At 47.3% G+C, this 20,423-nt stretch overlaps 1 protein-coding gene across 6 annotated transcripts in view; it reads right to left on the reverse strand.

Moving 5' to 3' along the window:
- Window positions 1–3,282: 3,282 nt before the first annotated feature.
- LOC122540254 (rhotekin-like) overlaps window positions 3,283–20,423 on the reverse strand; it is a 232,917-nt gene continuing 215,776 nt past the window's right edge. For 3 of the 6 annotated variants that reach the window (XM_087997953.1, XM_087997915.1, XM_087997890.1), the window contains one exon: window positions 3,283–4,101. In XM_087997953.1, coding sequence (XP_087854079.1) covers window positions 3,815–4,101 — 287 coding nt within the window. In that variant the 3' untranslated portion in view covers window positions 3,283–3,814. Of the gene's footprint in view, window positions 4,102–20,166; window positions 20,268–20,423 lie in introns of those variants that run through there. The other 3 variants (XM_087998072.1, XM_087997988.1, XM_087998031.1) reach the window with 3 other exon arrangements.

Consider the following 20,423-nt stretch of genomic DNA (forward strand, 5'->3'; position numbering starts at 1 on the left):
AGAGACATTGGATACAGTGGAGACAGACACACAGCTCCAGATCCAGAGACAGTGGACACAGTGGAGACAGACACACAGTTACAGACTCAAACACTGGATACAGTGGAGACAGACACACAGTTACAGACCCAGAGACACTGGATACAGTGGAGACAGGCACACAGTTACAGACCCAGAGACACTGGATACAGTGGAGACAGACACACAGCTACAGATCCAGAGACAGTGGACACAGTGGAGACAGACACACAGTTACAGACCCAAACACTGGATACAGTGGAGACAGACACACAGTTACAGACCCAGAGACAGTGGACACAGTGGAGACAGACACACAGTTACAGACCCAAACACTGGATACAGTGGAGACAGACACACAGTTACAGACCCAGAGACAGTGGACACAGTGGAGACAGACACACAGTTACAGACCCAAACGCTGGATATAGTGGAGACAGACACACAGTTACAGACCGAAACACTGGATACAGTGGAGACAGACACACAGCTACAGATCCAGAGACAGTGGACACAGTGGAGACAGACACACAGTTACAGACCCAGAGACAGTGGACACAGTGGAGACAGACACACAGTTACAGACCCAAACACTGGATACAGTGGAGACAGACACACAGTTACAGACCCAAACACTGGATACAGTGGAGACAGACACACAGCTACAGATCCAGAGACAGTGGACACAGTGGAGACAGACACACAGTTACAGACCCAAACACTGGATACAGTGGAGACAGACACACAGTTACAGACCCAAACGCTGGATACAGTGGAGACAGACACACAGTTACAGACCCAAACACTGGATACAGTGGAGACAGACACACAGCTACAGATCCAGAGACAGTGGACACAGTGGAGACAGACACACAGTTACAGACCGAAACACTGGATACAGTGGAGACAGACACACAGTTACAGACCCAAACACTGGATACAGTGGAGACAGACACACAGCTACAGACCCAGAGACAGTGGACACAGTGGAGATCGACACACAGAGGTGCCCTGGAGCTGAGATTACTGACCTCCAGCATCCATAACCATCTTCCTGTGTGTCACAAATGACTCAAACCACTGCAGAGTTTGCCCCTGACACCCAGTGAGTCCAGTTTTGCCCGGGCTCCTTGATGCCACACTCAGTGAAATGCAGCCTTGATATCAACGGCTGTCCCTCTCCCCTTCCTCTGGAATCCAGCTCTTTTGTCCAAGTTTGACCCAAGGCTGGAATGAGGTCAGGAGCTGAGTGGCCCTGGGGGAACCCAAACCGGGCGTCACTGAGCAGGTTATTGCTGAGCAGGTGCTGCTTGGTAGCTCTGTTACTGACCCCTTCCATCACTTTCCTGATGATGGAGAGTAGATTGATTGGGCGGTAATTGGCCGGGTTGGGTTTGTCCTGCGTTTTGTGTACAGGGTATACCTGGGCAGATTTCCACATTGTCAGGTAGATACCAGTGTTGGAACACTGGAACAGCTTGGCGAGGGAATGGCAAGTTTGGGAGCACACGTCTTCAGTACTATTGAAGAATGTGGTTAGGTAAGGCCTAAATGTAGGGGTCTGGGTGGGTTGTGCTTCGGCGGGTCGGTGTGGACTTGTTGGGCCGAAGGGCCTGTTTCCACACTGTAATGTAATGTTGTCAGGGCCCATTGCCTTTGCAGTAACCAGTGTCTCCAACTGTTTCTCGACATCACGTGGAGGGAATCGAATTGGCTGGAGACTGGTGTCTGTGACGCTGGGGATCACTGGCAGGGGCTGAGATGGAACATCCACTCAGCACTTCTGACTGAAGGTGTTGGGAATGCATCAGCCTTATCTTTTGCCCTGATGTGCTGGGCTCCTCCAGCATTGAGACAGGGATATTTGTGAAGCCTCCTCCTTCAGTGAGTTGTTTCATTGTCCACTATCATTCCCGACTGGATGCTCGACACCATCCAGGACAAAGCAGCCGCTTGATTGGCACCACATCCACAAACATCCCCTCCCTCCACCACTGACGCTCAGTAGCAGCGGTGTGTACTATCTCCAAGATGCTCTGCAGAAATTCACCAAAGATCCTCAGACAGCATCTTCCAAACCTTTGACCACTTCCATCTAGAAGGACCAGGGCAGCAGATACATGGGAACACCACGCCCTGCATCACTGTCGCTGGGTCAGAATCCTGGAAATCCCTCCCTCAGGGCATTGTGGGTCAACCCACAGCACATGGACTGCAGCGGTTCAAGAAGGTAGCTCACCCCCACCTTCTCAGGGGGCAACTAGGGACGGGGTAATAAATACTGGCCCCAGCCAGTGACACTAATGTCCTACAAAATAACTAAAGAAACCTCTAAATTTTCTCCAATCTTGATTTTCCATATCATCTAATGCTGCTCTTTCTGTCTGATCTAATCTTCTGACCTGTCTCATTTTTGCAGAACCATACTGGGTTCCTTTCAGGTTTATTTGATCTTTACCCTCTGTAGTTGCCCACAGATGATGCTTCCTGTCCCTTCAAGCCCCTCTTTCTCGATGGAATGTATCATTTTCTGACTTTGAGCCTCCAAAGTGGGACACACCAATTCCAGACACATCGAGTTACCAGATCCTGAGTTAGCAGACCCAGACACATCTGACTCATGACACAGAGACCCCAGACACAAACAGGCAGAGACACTGTCAGCAGACACACATATGTACACACACAGACCCAAATACACACAGCAGCACCCCCAACACACACACACAGACACACAGCAGCCCCAACACCCACACACAGCAGCACCCCCAACACACACACACAGACACACAGCAGCCCCAACACCCACACACAGCAGCACCCCCAACACCCACACACAGCAGCACCCCCAACACACACACACAGACACACAGCAGCCCCAACACCCACACACAGCAGCACCCCCAACACACACACAGACACACAGCAGCCCCAACACCCACACACAGCAGCACCCCCAACACACACACACAGACACACAGCAGCCCCAACACCCACACACAGCAGCACCCCCAACACACACACAGACACACAGCAGCCCCAACACCCACACACAGCAGCACCCCCAACACACACACAGCAGCACCCCCAACACCCACACACAGCAGCACCCCCTACACACACAGACACACAGCACCCCCAACACACACACAGACACACAGCACCCCCAACACCCACACACAGCAGCACCCCCAACACACACACACAGACACACAGCAGCCCCAACACCCACACACAGCAGCCCCAACACCCACACACAGCAGCACCCCCAACACACACACACAGACACACAGCAGCCCCAACACCCACACACAGCAGCACCCCCAACACACACACACAGACACACAGCAGCCCCAACACCCACACACAGCAGCACCCCCAACACACACACACAGACACACAGCACCCCCAACACACACACACAGACACACAGCACCCCCAACACCCACACACAAAGCACCACACCCAACACACACACACACACACACACACACACACACACACACACACACACACACACACACACACACACACACACACACACACACACACACACACACACACACACACACACACACACACACACCCCTAACTCTCCACATTCCTCACTCAACACATAATCCCTCCATTAAGCCTGGAGCCCATTGGAGTTTGTTTCCATGATGCTGCAAGCTCCTTGTTTGACTCCATATCCATCGTTACAGGTCTACCTTATGTCTGAGGCCAGCTCCTTGGCTTCAGTTTAATGTGAATATTATCCAATTTGGTCAGTCAGTAACAGGTTGAGAGAAGGGTTTTAGGGGGTCTTGGTTAGTTTAGAATCCAAAGAAAACATTTGTGACCCGGGAGGGAAATCCTGCAGATTCCTAGTCTTAGCAATGCCACTTTGTATCGGGAGACAATGTTGGAACTGATGTGTGAAAGATGCTTCACCAGCTGGAATAACACTGTCATTCGACAAGGGGACAAAACTTCTCCAAACTGTTTTCTCAGTGTTTTCAAAAAGCACAGACCAGGGAGGGAAGCCAGCATCACCATGTCTTCCATCTCTGACTGAGTCACTGTCATCTGGAGAGTCAATAGCTGCAAAGACAATAGAAAATCAGATTTACTTCAGCAGAACAGAAGCTCAATGTAAAGTTCATGTAACAATTAATTGTGCTTAACATGGGGGAGTGACTGAAACACAAGGAATCTTGGGCTGCACGGTCACTGGAGACTGGGTGGGGTCACACTGATGGGGTACAATGAGACAGTCTCCAGATTACAACTCTCTTCCTCAACACAAGGTTAGATCTCACCGGATACAGGGAGAACTAGTCAAATGTGACTGGACTAAACTAATTCCTGCCTAATCACATTATAATTGCCCTTGCCCCATCGATAACTCTTGACCTGTGGCATGTACCTATCCCTTTCCATCGCTGAACTAAACATAACCCAATTATGGTCACTCTCTCCAAAGTGCTCACCTACAACTAAATCAAACACCTGGCCTGGTTCATTACCAAGCCCCAGATCTAGTATGGCCTCCCCTCTTGTCGGCCCTTCGACATCCTGTGTCAGGAAACCCTCCTGTACACATTGGACACAAACTGATCCATCTGACGTACTAGAGTTATAGCATTTCCAGTCAATGTTGGGCAAGTTAAATCCCCCATAATGACCACCCTGTTCCTTTCACTCCTACACAGAATAATTTTGCTAATCCTCTCTTCCACATCCCTGGAACTCTGCAGAGGCCTGTAAAAAAGCTCCAAACATAGAACATAGAACATAGAAGAATACAGCGCAGTACAGGCCCTTCGGCCCTCGATGTTGCGCCGATCCAAGCCCACCTAACCTACACTAGCCCACTATCCTCCATATGCCTATCCAATGCCCTCTTAAATGCCCATAAAGAGGGAGAGTCCACCACTGCTACTGGCAGGGCATTCCATGAACTCACGACTCGCTGAGTGAAGAACCTACCCCTAACATCTGTCCTATACCTACCCCCCCTTAATTTAAAGCTATGCCCCCTTGTAATAGCTGAAACAGTGTGACCTCTCCTCTCCTGTTTCTAACCTCAGCTCATCAAAAGTTCTCTCAGCCACCGTTATACTATCCTTGACTAACAGGGCCACACCTCCCCCTCTTTTACCGCTTTGCCTGTTTTTAATGAAAGATCTAAACCCTGGAACCTGCAACATCCATTCCTCACCCGCTCGATGCATGTCTCCGAAATGACAATAGACAATAGGTGCAGGACTAGGCCATTCTGCCCTTCGAGCCTGCACCGCCATTCATTATGATCATGGCTGATCATCCTGAATCAGTATCCTGTTCCTGCCTTATCCCCATAACCCTTGATTCCACTATCTTTGAGAGCTCTATCCAACTCTTTCTTAAATGAATTCAGAGACTGGGCCTCCACTGCCCTCTGGGGCAGAGCATTCCACACACCCACCACTCTCTGGGTGAAGATGTTTCTTCTGAGCTCTGTCCTAAATGGTCTATCCCTTATTTTTAAGCTGTGTCCTCTGGTTCGGGACTCACCCATCAGCGGAAACATGTTTCCTGCCTCCAGAGTGTCCAATCCTTTCATAATCTTAATAAATGGCACAACATTGAAGTCCCAGGTACCTATCTATGCTGCAAGCTCACCTACCTTATGTCCCTCAGCATTCTGGGATAGATCCCATCAGGCCCTGAGGCATTATCTACCTTAATGTTTTGCAAGTCATCCAACACCTCCTTCTCTTTAACATTTAATATGCCCCAGAATATCAACATATCCCCCCCAATCTTATCATCACTATGCCCTTCTCCTTGGTGAATACTGACGTGAGGTATTCATGAAGGATCTCACCCAGCTCCTCTGGCTCCAAACATAAATCCCTTCCTTTGTCCTTGAATGGACCTATCCTTTCCCCAGGCAGAAGTGGGTCCTGCAGATGCTGGAGATCTGAGTCAAGATGAGAGTGGTGCTGGAAAAGAACAGCAAGTCAGGCAGCATCCGAGGAGCAGGAAAATCGACATTTTGGGTAAAAGCTCTTAATCATTCCTGATGAAGAGGTTTTGCCCAAAACGTCGATTTTTCCTGCTCCTCGGATGCTGCCTGACTTGCTGTTCTTTTCCAGCACATCACTAATCTTGACACTACCCTTTCCCCAGCTATCCTCTTGCTCCTTATACACGTGTAACATGCCTTGAGATTCTCCTTAATCCTACTTGCCATTTCATGGTCACATGATAGGCTACTGCACAAAATACAGAGTTTCGGGATTGAGGGTGATTTAGCTGTTTGGATCAGATATTGGCTTGCTGAAAGAAATCAGAGGGTGGTGGCTGATGGGAAATGTTCGTCCTGGAGCTCAATTACCAGTGGGGTCCCGCAAGGATCTGTTTTGGGGCCACTGCTGTTCGCCATTTTTATAAATGATCCGGATGTGGGCGTAGAAGGGTGGGTTAGTAAATTTGCGAATGACACTAATGTAGGCAGAGTTGTGGATAGTGCCGAAGGATGTTGTGGGTTACAGAGGGACATAGATAAGATGCAGAGCTGGGTTGAGAGGTGGCGAATGGAGTTTAATGCGGAAAAGTGTGAGACAGTTCACTTCAGAAACAGTAAAAAGAATGCAGAGTACTGGGCTCATGATAAAATTCTAGGCAGTGTAGATCAACAGAGAAATCTTGGTCTCCTGGTGCATAAATCCCTGAAAGTTGCCACCCAGGTTGATAGGGTTATTAAAAAGGCATATGGTGTGTTGGTGTTTATTGGTAGGGGATTGAGTTTTGGAGCCCCAGACACGGGGAGAATATGCAAACTCTACACAGTCAGTTGCCTGAGATGGGAATTGAACCCGGGTCTCTGGCGCTGTGAGGTAGCCGTGCTAACCACTGGAAGTATGCCCACATTCTTCCACCCATACTGACTCAGTAGGCAAACCTTCCTCAACAACTTCATTTCTGTAGCTGTGATGCCCTCTCTGATTAACAATGCTACACCCCCTCCTCTTTTTCCACCCTCCCTGATCTTTTTAAATATTCTAAACCCTGGAACATCAAGCAACCATTCCTGCCCCAGTGAAACCCATGTCTCGGTTATGGCCACAACATCATAGCCCCAAGTACTGATCCATGCTCTAAGTTCATCTCTCTTGTTTCTGATACTCCTTGCGTTAAAGCAGACACACTTTAACCAAACCCTTTGTTTCATTGCGTGAGAAACCTTCCTGATAGATTCACTACATCATGTCATAGCCCCATCTGCAACAGTCCCCCTCTCAGATATGTGGCTCTGATTCTCACCTCCCTACCAAGCTAGTTTTATAGGTTGAAGACCAGAAGTGCTAGGAAATTTTAAAAAATTAAGATCTTGGTAATTAAAATAGAGATACTGGGCCAGGCGATGTGGTGTACCTGCATGGTGTGGGAGCTGGTTCTTTGGAACATATCTTATACCAATTGTTTTTGTGGCAGCAGACGGGACTTAAGGATGGTGTGTTGCCTTCCTGGTGCCAGGGTTAAAGACATCACAGACAGAGTGCAGGAAATCCTCAAGGACGAAGATGAAGAGCCAGAGGTGGTGGTACATGTTGGCACAAATGTTGTCGGGAAGAAGAAGAGAAACATCCTACAGCGGGACTTCGGAGAACTAGGAAGAAGGCTGAAAAGCAGGACGTCCAAGGTGGTTATCTCCGGTTTGCTTCCAGTTCCTCGGGCTGGAGAGGCCAGAAACAGGGAGATAATGGACTTGTGTGGCTGGGGAACTGGTGCAGGAAGCAAGGATTTAAATTCTTGGATCACTGGGTTATATTTTGTGGTAAACATAAATTCTACAAGAGAGACGGTTTGCACCTTAATAGGTTAGGGACCAGCATTCTGGCAGGCAGGTTTGCTACTGCAACACAGCTACGTTTAAACTAAGTAGCAGGGTGGGCAGGGCACAAACTGGATGTTTAAGAAGGAAATTGAAGGGAAAGTTAGAACAAGGGAAGTCAAGAAAGACGACTGTATCAATGAAGCAGAAAACTCAAAAAGGGATCATGCTGTAAGGTTGAGTGAAATAGGAGTTGATGGGAAGGGTGAGGGCAGTAACAAATTAAAAATACTATACATGAATGCAAGAAGCATTAGGAATAAGATGGATGAGCTTGAGGCTCTTTTGGAAATTGACAGATACGATATTGTGGGGATAACGGAGACGTGGCTTCAAGTGGACAGGGCCTGGGAAATGAATATTCAAGGATACACGTGCTATTCGGCAGAGGGGGTGGGGTGGCCATGCTGGTAAGGAATGATATTCAGTCCCTTGCGCGGGGGGACCTAGAATCAGGGGATGTACAGTCAGTATGGATAGAGCTGAGAAATTCTAAGGGTAAAAAGACCCTCTTGGGAGTTATCTACAGGCCCCCAAACAGTAGTCTGGATGTTGGATGTAAGTTGAATCAGGAGCTGAAATTGACCTGTCGTAAAGATGTTACTACAGTTGTTATGGGGGATTTTAACATGCAGGTAGACTGGGAGAATCAGGATGGTACTGGACCCCAAGAAAGGGAGTTTGTGGAGTGCCTCAGAGATGGATTCTTAGAGCAGCTGGTGCTGGAGCCGACAAGGGAGAAGGCAATTCTGGATCTGGTATTGTGCAACAAACCAGAATTGGTCAGAGACCTCGAAGTGAAGGAGCCATTGGGAAGTAGTGACCATAATACAATAAGCTTCAATCTGCAAGTTGAGAGGGAGAGGGTACAGTCGGAAGTGACAGTACTTCTGTTGAATAAAGGGAACTATGGAGCTATGAGGGAGGAGCTGGCCAAAGTTCAATGGTGCAATACCTTTAGCAGGGATGACCGTGGAGCAACAATGGTGGATATTTCTGTGTATAATGCAGAAGTTGCAGGATCAGTTCATTCCTAAAAGGAAGAAAGATCCTAGGAGGAGGCACGGGCGGCCGTGGCTGACGAGGGAAGTAAAGAAACATATAAAGTTAAAAGAGAAAAAGTATAATATAGCAAAGATAAGTGGGAAAACTGAGGACTGGGAAGCTTTTAAAGAGCAACAGAGGATTACTAAGAAGGAAATACGCAGAGAAAAAATGAGGTATGAAGGTAAACTGGCCAAGAATATTAAGGAGGATAGTAAAAGCTTTTTTAGGTATGTGCAAGGCAAAAAAATGGTTAGGGCTAAAATTGGGCCCTTGAAGACAGAAACAGGGGAATATATTACTGGGAACAAAGAAATGGCAGAGGAATTAAATTGATACTTCAGATCTGTGTTCACTGGGGAAGACACAAGCAATCTCCCTGAGGTAACAGTGGCTGAAGGACCTGAACTTAAGGGAATTTATATTTGCCAGGATTTGGTGTGGGAGAGACTGTTAGGTCTGAAGGTTGATAAGTCTCCAGGGCCTGATGGTCTACATCCCAGGGTACTGAAGGAGGTGGCTCGGGAAATCGTGGATGCGTTGGTGATTATTTTCCAGAGTTCGATAGATTCGGGGTCGGTTCCTGAGGATTGGAGGGTGGCTAATGTTGTACCACTTTTTAAGAAAGGTGGGTGAGAGAAAGCAGGAAATTATAGACCAGCTCGTTTGACCTCAGTGGTGGGAAAGATGCTGGAGTCTATTATAAAGGATGAAATTACTGCACATCTGGATAGTAGTAACAGGATAGGTCAGAGTCAGCATGGATTTATGAAGGGGAAATCATGCTTGACTAATCTTCTTGAATTTTTTGAGGATGTAACTATGAAGTTGGACGAGGGAGATCCAGTAGATGTAGTGTGCCTGGACTTTCAGAAAGCTTTTGATAAAGTCCCACACAGGAGGCTAGTGAGTAAAATTAGGGCGCATGGTATTGGGGGCAAAGTACTAGATTGGATTGAAAGTTGGTTGGCGAATAGGAAACAAAGAGTAGTGATAAACGGCTCCATTTCGGAATGGCAGGCAGTGACCAGTGGGGTACCGCAGGGATCCGTGCTGGGACCGCAGCTTTTTACAATATATGTTAATGATATAGAAGATGGTATTAGTAATAACATTAGCAAATTTGCTGATGATACAAAGCTGGGTGGCAGGGTGAAATGTGAGGAGGATGTTAGGAGATTACAGGGTGACCTGGACTGGTTAGGTGAGTGGTCAGATGCATGGCAGATGCAGTTTAATGTGGATAAATGTATGGTTATCCACTTTGGTGGCAAGAACAGGAAGGCAGATTACTCCCTAAATGGAATCAATTTAGGTAAAGGGGCAGTACAGAGAGATCTGGGTGTTCTTGTACACCAGTCAATGAAGGTAAGCATGTAGGTACAGCAGGTAGTGAAGAAGGCTAATAGCATGCTGGCCTTCATAACAAGAGGGATTGAGTATAGAAGCAAAGAGGTTCTTCTGCAGCTGTACAGGGCCCTGGTGAGACCACACCTGGAATATTGTGTGCAGTTCTGGTCTCCAAATTTGAGGAAAGACATTCTGGCTATTGAGGGAGTGCAGTGTAGGTTCACGAGGTCAATTCCTGGAATGGCAGGACTACCTTAAGCTGAAAGACTGGAGCGACTGGGCTTGTATACCCTTGAGTTTAGAAGACTGAGAGGGGATCTGATTGAGACATATAAGATTATGAAAGGATTGGACACTCTGAAGGCAGGAAACATGTTTCCGCTGATGGGTGAGTGCCGAACCAGAGGACACAGCTTAAAAATACGGGATAGACCATTTAGGACAGACATGAGGAGAAACATCTTCACCCAGAGAGTGGTGGGTATGTGGAATGCTCTGCCCCAGAGGGCAGTGGAGGCCCAGTCTCTAGATTCATTTAAGAAAGTGTTGGATAGAGCTCTCAAGGATTGTGGAATCAAGGGTTATGGAGATAAGGCAGGAACAGGATACTGATTAAGGATGATCAGCCATGATCATATTGAATGGTGGTGCAGGCTCGAAGGGCAGAATGGCCTACTCCTGCACCTATTGTCTATTGTCTATTGTTTGAGGGACTCTGGGTCAGAGATGATGAACTGGAGTCTGAGCTTCAAATACTGCGACACATCAGGGAGGGGGAGAGGTACCTGGACGCTGTGTTCAGGAGGCAGTCACATGCTGCAGATTAGTTACCTCAAATTTGGTCTGTGGTCCGAGTGTGAGAGTACCAGTGAGGCAGGATCTCGAAGGTGGGGCTGAAGGAGCCTCGGGCCTTCAGGTTGTCTAACAGGTTTGAGATTCGTGTTCTCTGTGAGGATGAGAGTGAGGGCTGTAGGGAGGATGACTAATGTACCACGGTACATGGAACCATTCAAGAGGGGCTGGACAGAGAAACCTCACTGTAATCAGGAATAGTATCGTCAGGGGAATAGACAGTGTTCTCTGTGAGCAGGACCGAGAGTTCTGAAAGCTGTGTACCTGCCAGGTGCCTGGGTCAGTGAGGGACGGGGACGGGGGGATGGGGAGGGGGAGGATCCAGTTGTTGTTGTCCATGTAGGTACCAACAATGGTGTGAAAGAGGAAAGAGCTTGTGCTGAGGGAACATGAGCAGCTCGGGACTTAATTACAGATAAGAACCAGAAAAGTAAATGCCTCTGATTACGATGTGAAAGTGAGGATCAGAGTCAAGATTAGAGTGCTGCTGGAAAAGCACAGCAAGTCAGGCAGCATCCGAGGAGCAGGAAAATCAATGTTTTGGGCAAAAATGTTTCCTGAAGGGCTTTTGCCTGAAACGTCAATTTTCCTGCTCCTCGGATGCTGCCTGACTTGCTGTGCTTTTCCAGCACCACTCTCATCTTGTCTCAGATTACTCCCTGAGCCATGAGCTAATTGACACAGGTCAGCAACATTAAAGAGGTAAATCATAGCTCAAAGATCGGTGAGGGGGAAGCAGGTTTAAATTCATGGGACACCGGCATTACTGGGGAAGGAGGGAGCTGTTCCACCTGCGATAGGCTTCACGTGAATCAGGCTGTGGCCAAACTCCTGGTGAATCACATAACTAGGCCTGTGGATGGGGCTTTAAACTAGATAGTGACTCATTACCCAATACATGATCCAAGACAGCTCGCTTCCGAGTTTGCTCCATGATACATTGCTGTCGGAAACCATCCCTAACACACTGTATGGATCCATTGTCATTGCTAACCTTTCCAATTTGATTAACCAATCAACAAGATGATTAAAGCCAGCTATAATTATTGCTCGATCCCTTTATATGCACCTATTCTGGTTCTCAATTATTTCTGCGATATTATTATTATTTTTATGAGTGAGACTTTATTAGAGTGAGCATAGACTTGGAAATATATCGCCGTTCATTCACTGTTGCTGGGAGTTCTCTCCCTCAGGGCCTTGTGGGTCAAACGCACAGCCTCAGATAGGACCAACAAATCCCACGAAGCCTGGATATGGAGGTACGTACAGGATTGGGTAGAGAGACTAAGGTAGGCTTACAGCAGATACTCTGGCCTCAGAATGACAGTAGGCCAAGAAGAATACAGAACGTGCAAGAGAAAGCTTAAAAAGAACATCAAGAGAAAAACAGGACATGAAAGAATAAGGGGAGAAAGTGAGGTCTGCAGATGCTGGAGATCAGAGCTGGAAATGTGTTGCTGGAAAAGCGCAGCAGGTCAGGCAGCATCCAAGGAGCACCACTTTCTGAAGAAGGGCTCATGCCTGAAATGTCGATTCTCCTGCTCCTTGGATGCTGCCTGACCTGCTGCGCTTTTCCAGCATGAAAGAATAAGAGCAGATAAATTAAAAGAAAACCCTAAATTATTGTAGAAGTGCACGAAGGAATGAAGGATAACTCAGGGAAGAGTAGGGTCCGTTCAGGTAGTTTGTGGATAAAGCTGGAGGACACAGGTAGGGTTCTAAATGAACACTTCATGCCAGTGTTCAATAGTGATACGGATGATATGGATACAGAAATCAGGAGATGGATTGTGATATACTGAAAGAAATGAATACAGACAGAGAGGTGGTTCAGAGTGGTCTGGCAGGCCTCAAAAAACCTGCAGGGCTAGATGAAATGTATCTCAGGCTGGTGAGAGAGGCAACAGCAGAGCTGCTCACTATAAGTTTCAATTCCTCCCTGCCACAGAACTGAAGGGCAGGCAGTTCAAGAAGGGAGAAAGTGATAAGACAAGGAATTACAGGCCAGTCACTCCAACCCCAGTGGTGGGGAAACGATTGGAAGCAATTCTGAGGGACAGAATTAATCTGCATTTGGAGAGGCCGGGATTAATCAAGAACAATCAGCATTGCTTTGATCAGGAGGGGAGGTCATGTCTGACCAATTTGATCAGACAATGTTGTTGAGGAGAATACTGAGAAACAGGCGACTGACATGAGATAGCTTTGGCAAATAGAATTAAGGAGAATCCAAAGGGTCTTTACAAATATATTAAGGACAAAAGGGTAACTAGGGAGAGAATAGGGCCCCTCAAAGACCAGCAAGGCAGTCTTTGTGTGGAGCCACAGAAAATGGGGAGATACTAAATGAATATTTTGCATCAGTATTTACTGTGGAAAAGGATATGGAAGATATAGACTGTAGGGAAATAGATGGTGACATCTTGCAAAATGTCCAGATTACAGAGGAGGAAGTGCTGGATGTCTTGAAACGGTTAGAGGTGAATAAATCCCCAGGACCTGATCAGGTGTATCCGAGAACTCTATGGGAAGCTAGAGAAGTGATTGCTGGGCCTCTTGCTGAGATATCTGTATCATCGATAGTCACAGGTGAGGTGCCGGAAGACTGGAGGTTGGCAAATGTGGTGCCACTGTTTAAGAAGGGTGGTAAAGACAAGCCAAGGAACTATAGACTGGTGAGCCTGACCTCGGTGGTGGGCAAGTTGTTGGAGGGAATCCTGAGGGACAGGATGTACATGTATCTGGAAAGGCAAGGACTGATTCGGGATAGTCAACATGGCTTTGAGCGTGGGAAATCATGTCTCACAAACTTGATTGGGTTTTTTGAAGAAGTAACAAAGAGGATTGATGAGGGCAGAGCAGTAGATGTGATCTATATGGACTTCAGTAAGGCGTTCGACAAGGTTCCCCATGGGAGACGGATTAGCAAGGTTAGATCTCATGGAATACAGGGAGAACTAGCCATTTGGATACAGAACTGGCTCAAAGGTAGAAGACAGAGGGTGGTGGTGGAGGGTTGTTTTTCAGACTGGAGGTCTGTGACCAGCGGAGTGCCACAAGGATCGGTGCTGCACCCTCTACTTTGTTCACTTACATAAATAATTTGGATGCCAGCATTAGAGGTATAGTTAGTAAGTTAGTACCTTAGATTACGAAAGGATCTGGACCAGATGGGCCAATGGGCTGAGAAGTGGCAGATGGAGTTTAATTCAGATAAATGTGAGATGCTGCATTTTGGGAAAGCAAATCTTAGCAGGACTTATACATTTAATGGTAAGGTCCTAGGGAGTGTTGCTGAACAAAGAGACCTTGGAGTGCAGGTTCATAGCTCCTTGAACGTGGAGTCGCAGGTAGATAGGATAGTGAAGAAGGCGTTTGGTATGCTTTCCTTTATTGGTCAGAGCATTGAGTACAGGAGTTGGGAGGTCATGTTGCGGCGGTACAGGACATTGGTTAGGCCACTGTTGGAATATTGTGTGCAATTCTGGTCTCCTTCCTATCGGAAAGATGTTGTGAAACTTGAAAGGGTTCAGGAAAGATTTACAAGGATGTTGCCAGGGTTGGAGGATCTGAGCTACAGGGAGAGGCTGAACAGGCTGGGGCTGTTTTCCCTGGTGCATCGGAGACAGAGGGGTGACCTTATAGAAGTTTACAAAATTATTAGGGGCATGGATAGGATAAATAGACAAAGTCTTTTCCCTGGGATCGGGGAATCCAGAACTAGAGGGTATAGGTTTAGGCTGAGAGGGGAAAGATATAAAAGAGACCTAAGGGGCAACCTTTTCATGGAGAGGGTGGTACGTGTATGGAATGAGCTGCCAGAGGAAGTGGTGGAGGCTGGTACAATTACAACATGTAAGAGGCATTTGGATGGGTATATGAATAGGAAGAGTTTGGAGGGATATGGGCCGGGTGCTGGCAGGTGGGACTAGATTGGGTTGGGATAGCTGGTCGGCATGGACGGGTTGGACCGAAGGGTCTGTATCCGTGCTGTACATCTCTATGACTCTACTCAAGACAGGATTGAGGTTCACAAGGAAGAGGTGTTAGAAATTCTGGAAAGTGTGAAAATAGGTAAGTCCCTTGGGGATTTATCCCAGGATTCTCTGAGAGCCAGGGAGGAGATTGCAAAGCCTTTAGATTTGAACATTATGTTGTCATTGTCAACAGGAATGGTGCCAGAAGCCTGGAGGATAGCAAATGTTGTTCCCTTGTTCAAGAAGGGGAGTAGAGACAACCCTAGTGATTATAGACCAGTGAGCCTTACTTTGGTTGTGGGTAAAGTGTTGGAAAAAGTTATAAGTGATAGAATTTATAATCATCGAGAGAGGAATAAGTTGATTCAGGATAGACACACGGTTTTGTGAAGGGTAGCTCGTGCCTCACAAACCTTATTGAGTTCTTTGAGAAGGTGACCAAACAGGTAGATGAGAGTAAACTGGTTGATGTGGTGTATATGGATTTCAGCGAGGCGTTCGATAAGGTTCCCCACAGTAGGCTACTGTACAAAATAAGAAGTTTCAGACTTGAGGGTGATTTAGTGGTTTGGATCAGAAATTGGCGAGCTGAAAGAAAACAGAGGGTGGTGGTTGATGGGAAATGTTCAGCCTGGAGTCCGGTTACTAGTGGTGTACAGCAAGGGTCGGTGTTGGGTCCACTGCTGTTCGTCATTTTTATAAACGACCTGGATGAGGGGGTAGAAGGACGGGTTAGTAAATTTGCAGATAAGATTAAGGTCGGTGGATGTGGATAGTGACGAAAGATGTTGCAGGTTACAGAGGGACATAGATAAGCTGCAGAGCTGGGCTGAGAGGTGGCAAATGGACTCAGAGGTTGCAAATTGAGTTTAATGTGGAAAGGTGTGAGGTGATTCACTTTGGAAGGAGCAACAGGAATAAAGAGTACTGGGCTAATGGTAAGATTCTTGGTAGTGTAGATGAGCAGAGAGATCTCCGTGTCCAGGTACACAGATCCCTGAAAGTTGCCACCCAGATTGACAGGGTTGTTAAGAAGGCACACAGTGTTTTAGCTTTTATTAATAGAGGGATCGAGTTCCGGAACCATGAGGTTATGCTACAGCTGTACAAAACTCTGGTACGGCCGCACGTGGAGTATTGTGTACAGTTCTGGTCACCGCATTATAAGAAGGATGTGGGAGCTTTGGAAAGGGTGCAGAGGAGATTTACTAGGATGTTGCCTGGTACGGAGGGAAGGTCTTACGAGGAAAGGCTGAGGGATTTGAGGCTGTTTTCGTTAGAGAGGTGACTTAATTGAGACATATAAGATAATCAGGGAGGGTTAGATAGGGTGGTCACTGATAGGCTTTTACCTTAGAGGGTGATGGTTAGCATGAGGGGACATAGCTTTAAATTGAGGGGTGATAGATATAGGACGATGTCAGAGGTCGTTTCTTTACTCAGAGTAGTAGGGGTGTGGAATGTACTGCTTGCAACAGTAGTTGAGTCACCAACATTAATGGCATTTAAATGGTCATTGGATAGACGTGTGGCTGAGAATGGAATAGTGTAGGATCGATGGGCTTCACAGGTTGGTTGCAACATCGAAGGCAAGGGGCCTGTATGTCCAAGTTCTATGATTGGATTTTTGAACAGGTATAGATTAGAATCCCTACAGTATGGAAACAAGTCCTTCAACCCAACAAGTCCACACCACACCCATTCCCCTACCATATATTTACCCCTAACACTATGGGCAATTTAGTATGGCCAATTCACTTTGACCTGCACATCTTTGTACTGTGGGAGGAAACCGGAGCACCCGGAGGAAACCCACGCAGACACGGGGAGAATGTGCAAATTCCACACAGACAGTCACCTGAGGCCGGAATTGAACCTGGGTCCCTGGCGCCGTGAGGCAGCAGTGCTAACCACTGTGCCACTGTGTCATCCTACACGTATTCCACGTAGACTTCAGCAACACTTTTTAAGAATAAAAAACAAACAGGTGTACTGCGCGGGAACAGGGCACTCGACACACCAAGCTGGCACCAATACATGAGGCCTTTCTAAACTCACAACCACTCTAATTCTAGAGCAAATTATATAGTAAACGGAAGGGCCTTGGGAAATGTTGATGGGCAGAGAGATCTGGGAGTTCAGGTCCATTGTACCCTGAAGGTTGCTGCACAGGTGGATAGAGTGGTCAAGAAGGCATATGGTATGCTTGCCTTCATCGGACGGGGTATTGAGTATCAGAGCTGGCAAGTCATGTTAAAATTATACAAGACATTGGTTTGGCCACATTTAGAATACTGTGTACAGTTCTGGTCGCCACATTACCAAAAGGATGTGGACGCTTTAGAGAGGGTGCAGAGAAGGTTTACGAGGATGTTGCCTGGTATGGAAGGAGCTAGCTATGAAGAGAGGTTGAGTAGGTGAGGTTTATTTTCATTAGAAAAAAGGAGATTGAGGGGGAACCTGATTAAGGTTTACCAAATCATGAAGGGTATAGACAGGGTGGATAGAGACAAGCTTTTTCCCAGGGTGAAGGATTCAATAACGAGGGGTCATGCTTTCAAGGTGAGAGGTGGAAAGTTTAAGGTGGATACACGCGGCAAATACTTCACACAGAGGGTGGTGGGCGTCTGGAACGTGTTGCCAGCAGAGGTGGTAGAGGCAGGCACGGTAGATTCATTTAAGATGCGTCTGGACAGATGCATGAGTAGGTGGGGAGTAGAGGGATACAGATGTTTAGGGATTGACCGACAGGTTTAGACAGTACATTTGGATTGGCTTAGGTTTGGAGGGCCGAAGGGCCTGTTCCTGGGCTGTAAATTTTCTTTGTTCTTTGTTCTTCGTATACTTCCCTCCTGCATTAGACCTTCCAAAATGCATCATCTCACATTTGGCTGGATTAACCTCCATCTGCCATTTCTCTGGCCCATGTCTCCAGCCTGTCTATATGCTGCTGTATCCTTTGGCAATCCTCCTCACTATCCACAGCTCCCCCAATCATCGTGTCATCCGCAAACTTACTCATCAGACAATTTACATACTCCCTCAAATCACTTATACATATTACAAACAACAGGGTGTCCCAGTACTGATCCCTGTGGGCCACCACTAGTTACAGATCTCCAGTCAGAAAAACACTCGCTAGTCTCTCTTCTATGACTAAGCCGTCCTCCCAGCTCAACCCAGATCCCATGGGACTTCACCTTTCATATCAGCCTGCCATGAGGGACCTTGTCAAAGGCCTTGTTAAACTCCATATAGACAACATCTACTGCTCTGTCGTCATCAATCACCATTATCACTTCCTCAAAAACTCAATCAAATTTGTCAGGTCCTGCATGCAAGACTGATAGCAAAGATTAATAACCCTTAGGATCCAAGAACATTTGGCAAGGTGGATCAAGAATTAGCTGAGTGGTCAGACACAGAGATTTCAGGAAGATATAAACTGGCCAATCAATGGTCAATGGATTTCAATCCAGGTAAATCTGAGGTGATGTACTCGGTAGGAAAAAAACAGGACAAAGGAATACACACCGATTGGTAGGACCGAGGGAAGCACCCAGGGTCAGGGGGAGCTTGGTGTCCCTTCAGGTATCAGAGGCTGGATAAAGTGGTTCAGGAGGCCTATAGTACACTTGCCTTTATTTAGTGAGGCATTGAGTTGGAGACAGGGAGGTGATGCTGGAACTGTATTAACCACTGGCTAGGCCACAGGGAGAGTACTGCATGCAGGTCTGGAATCCACATTCTAGGGGGAGAAGGTGCAGAGGAGATAGAGGAGATTTACCAGGATGCTTCCTGGCCTGGGGAGTTTCAGGGATGGAGAGACAGAGAGATTGGACAGCCTGTGGCTGTTCTCCTTTGAGTACAGCAGATTGAGGGGGGGGGGGGGGGGGGGGGGACATGATTGAGATGGATAAAATGGTGAGCGGGCAGAGACAGGAAGTTGTTCCCTTGATGGGGGGGGGGGGGGGGGGGGGGGGTCAGGGAGCAGAGGGGCCTGGATTGAAGGGGAGGGACTGGAGGTTCAGGGGAGATGTGACGTTTTTCACCCAGAAGGTGGTGGGAATCTGGAATCACTGCCTGGGAAGGAGGGACAGGGCCACATTGAAGAAGGGTTTAGGTGGGCGTTTGTGATGCTAAGGCATACAGGCTATGGGCCAAGAGCTGGACAACAGGATGAGAATAGTTAGATGGTTGGTTTTGTCAAGGTACCGACTTAATGGGCTGAATGGTCTCTATCTGTGCTGTTGAACTCTGTGACTCTTTGCTGTGGTTCAGGTAGGCAGCTGACCCCACCTTCTCAAGGGCAATTAGGGATGGGTAATAAAAGCTGGACCAAGTCAGCAATACCCATGTCCCAGTGTCCAACAAAAAATGGGCATCACTAGAAAGCTGTGAAAGTGACATCACATGTGGCCACTGTTCACGATTTATACAGTTTGAAGTCAGCAAGGATTGAGGTGGTGTCTGTGTTAATGTTTGTGACTGAGGGACAAAGGGTGAAAGGTTGTTTTAAATAGCTGTTTCAGACTGCTGACAAGAATACAATACTGCTACCCAGGAGTTGTATTCAGGAGATCTGCTCCCTCTGTTATATACTGATGACCTCAACGAGAATGAACAGGCACTGTTTCAAAGGTGGCGTATTGGTCAGAATGGTGAAATGCAGTTAAAGATTGAGCGAGATAGCAATAATCCTGAGTAACAGAGAACCCATTACATGTCATGGCAGTGTAAAAGCGACTGAATTCAATCAGGAAAGAAACATTAACAATAATACTGGATCAAATCTTCACCAGAAAGGAGGGACACACATCTTTGATGGTCTTTATGTTTGTTCCTTTAACCAGACAAAGTTCAAGGGAAATGTAAGAGTTGGTTTTGAAATTTGGGACGTTTCTGAGAGAACGCAGTGAAATGGCACCTCCCTGTGCTGTGCAGAAACCAATCAGCAGCTAATTCAGAAAGAGTCAGGAGGTTAGGGCAGCTTTCGTGCACAGGGATGGGAGAGGGGCCTGGCCTGGCTATGGGAGAGTGTGACTGAATGCAGTTACTTCACCTGTCATTGTAATAGGAGGACAGCAGAGTCTGTATCTCTGCTGCTGCTGCACTATCCTGGAGGAGCAGACCCCGGCCTGAGGACGCAGGAGGAGACACTGTACAGCAGCCGGCAACAGAGAGAGAGAGACAGAAACACCCACCACAAACAGCAGAAAAACACCAGAAAAACACACCAGAATCAGCAGAAAAACACCAGAAACACCCACCAGAAACAGTAGAAAAACACCAGAAACACCCACCAGAAACAGCAG

This window comes from Chiloscyllium plagiosum, unplaced genomic scaffold (assembly GCF_037043375.1).
Source record: "Chiloscyllium plagiosum isolate Xiang-an unplaced genomic scaffold, Cpla_swu_hap1 HiC_scaffold_1, whole genome shotgun sequence".
NCBI lineage: Eukaryota > Metazoa > Chordata > Chondrichthyes > Orectolobiformes > Hemiscylliidae > Chiloscyllium > Chiloscyllium plagiosum.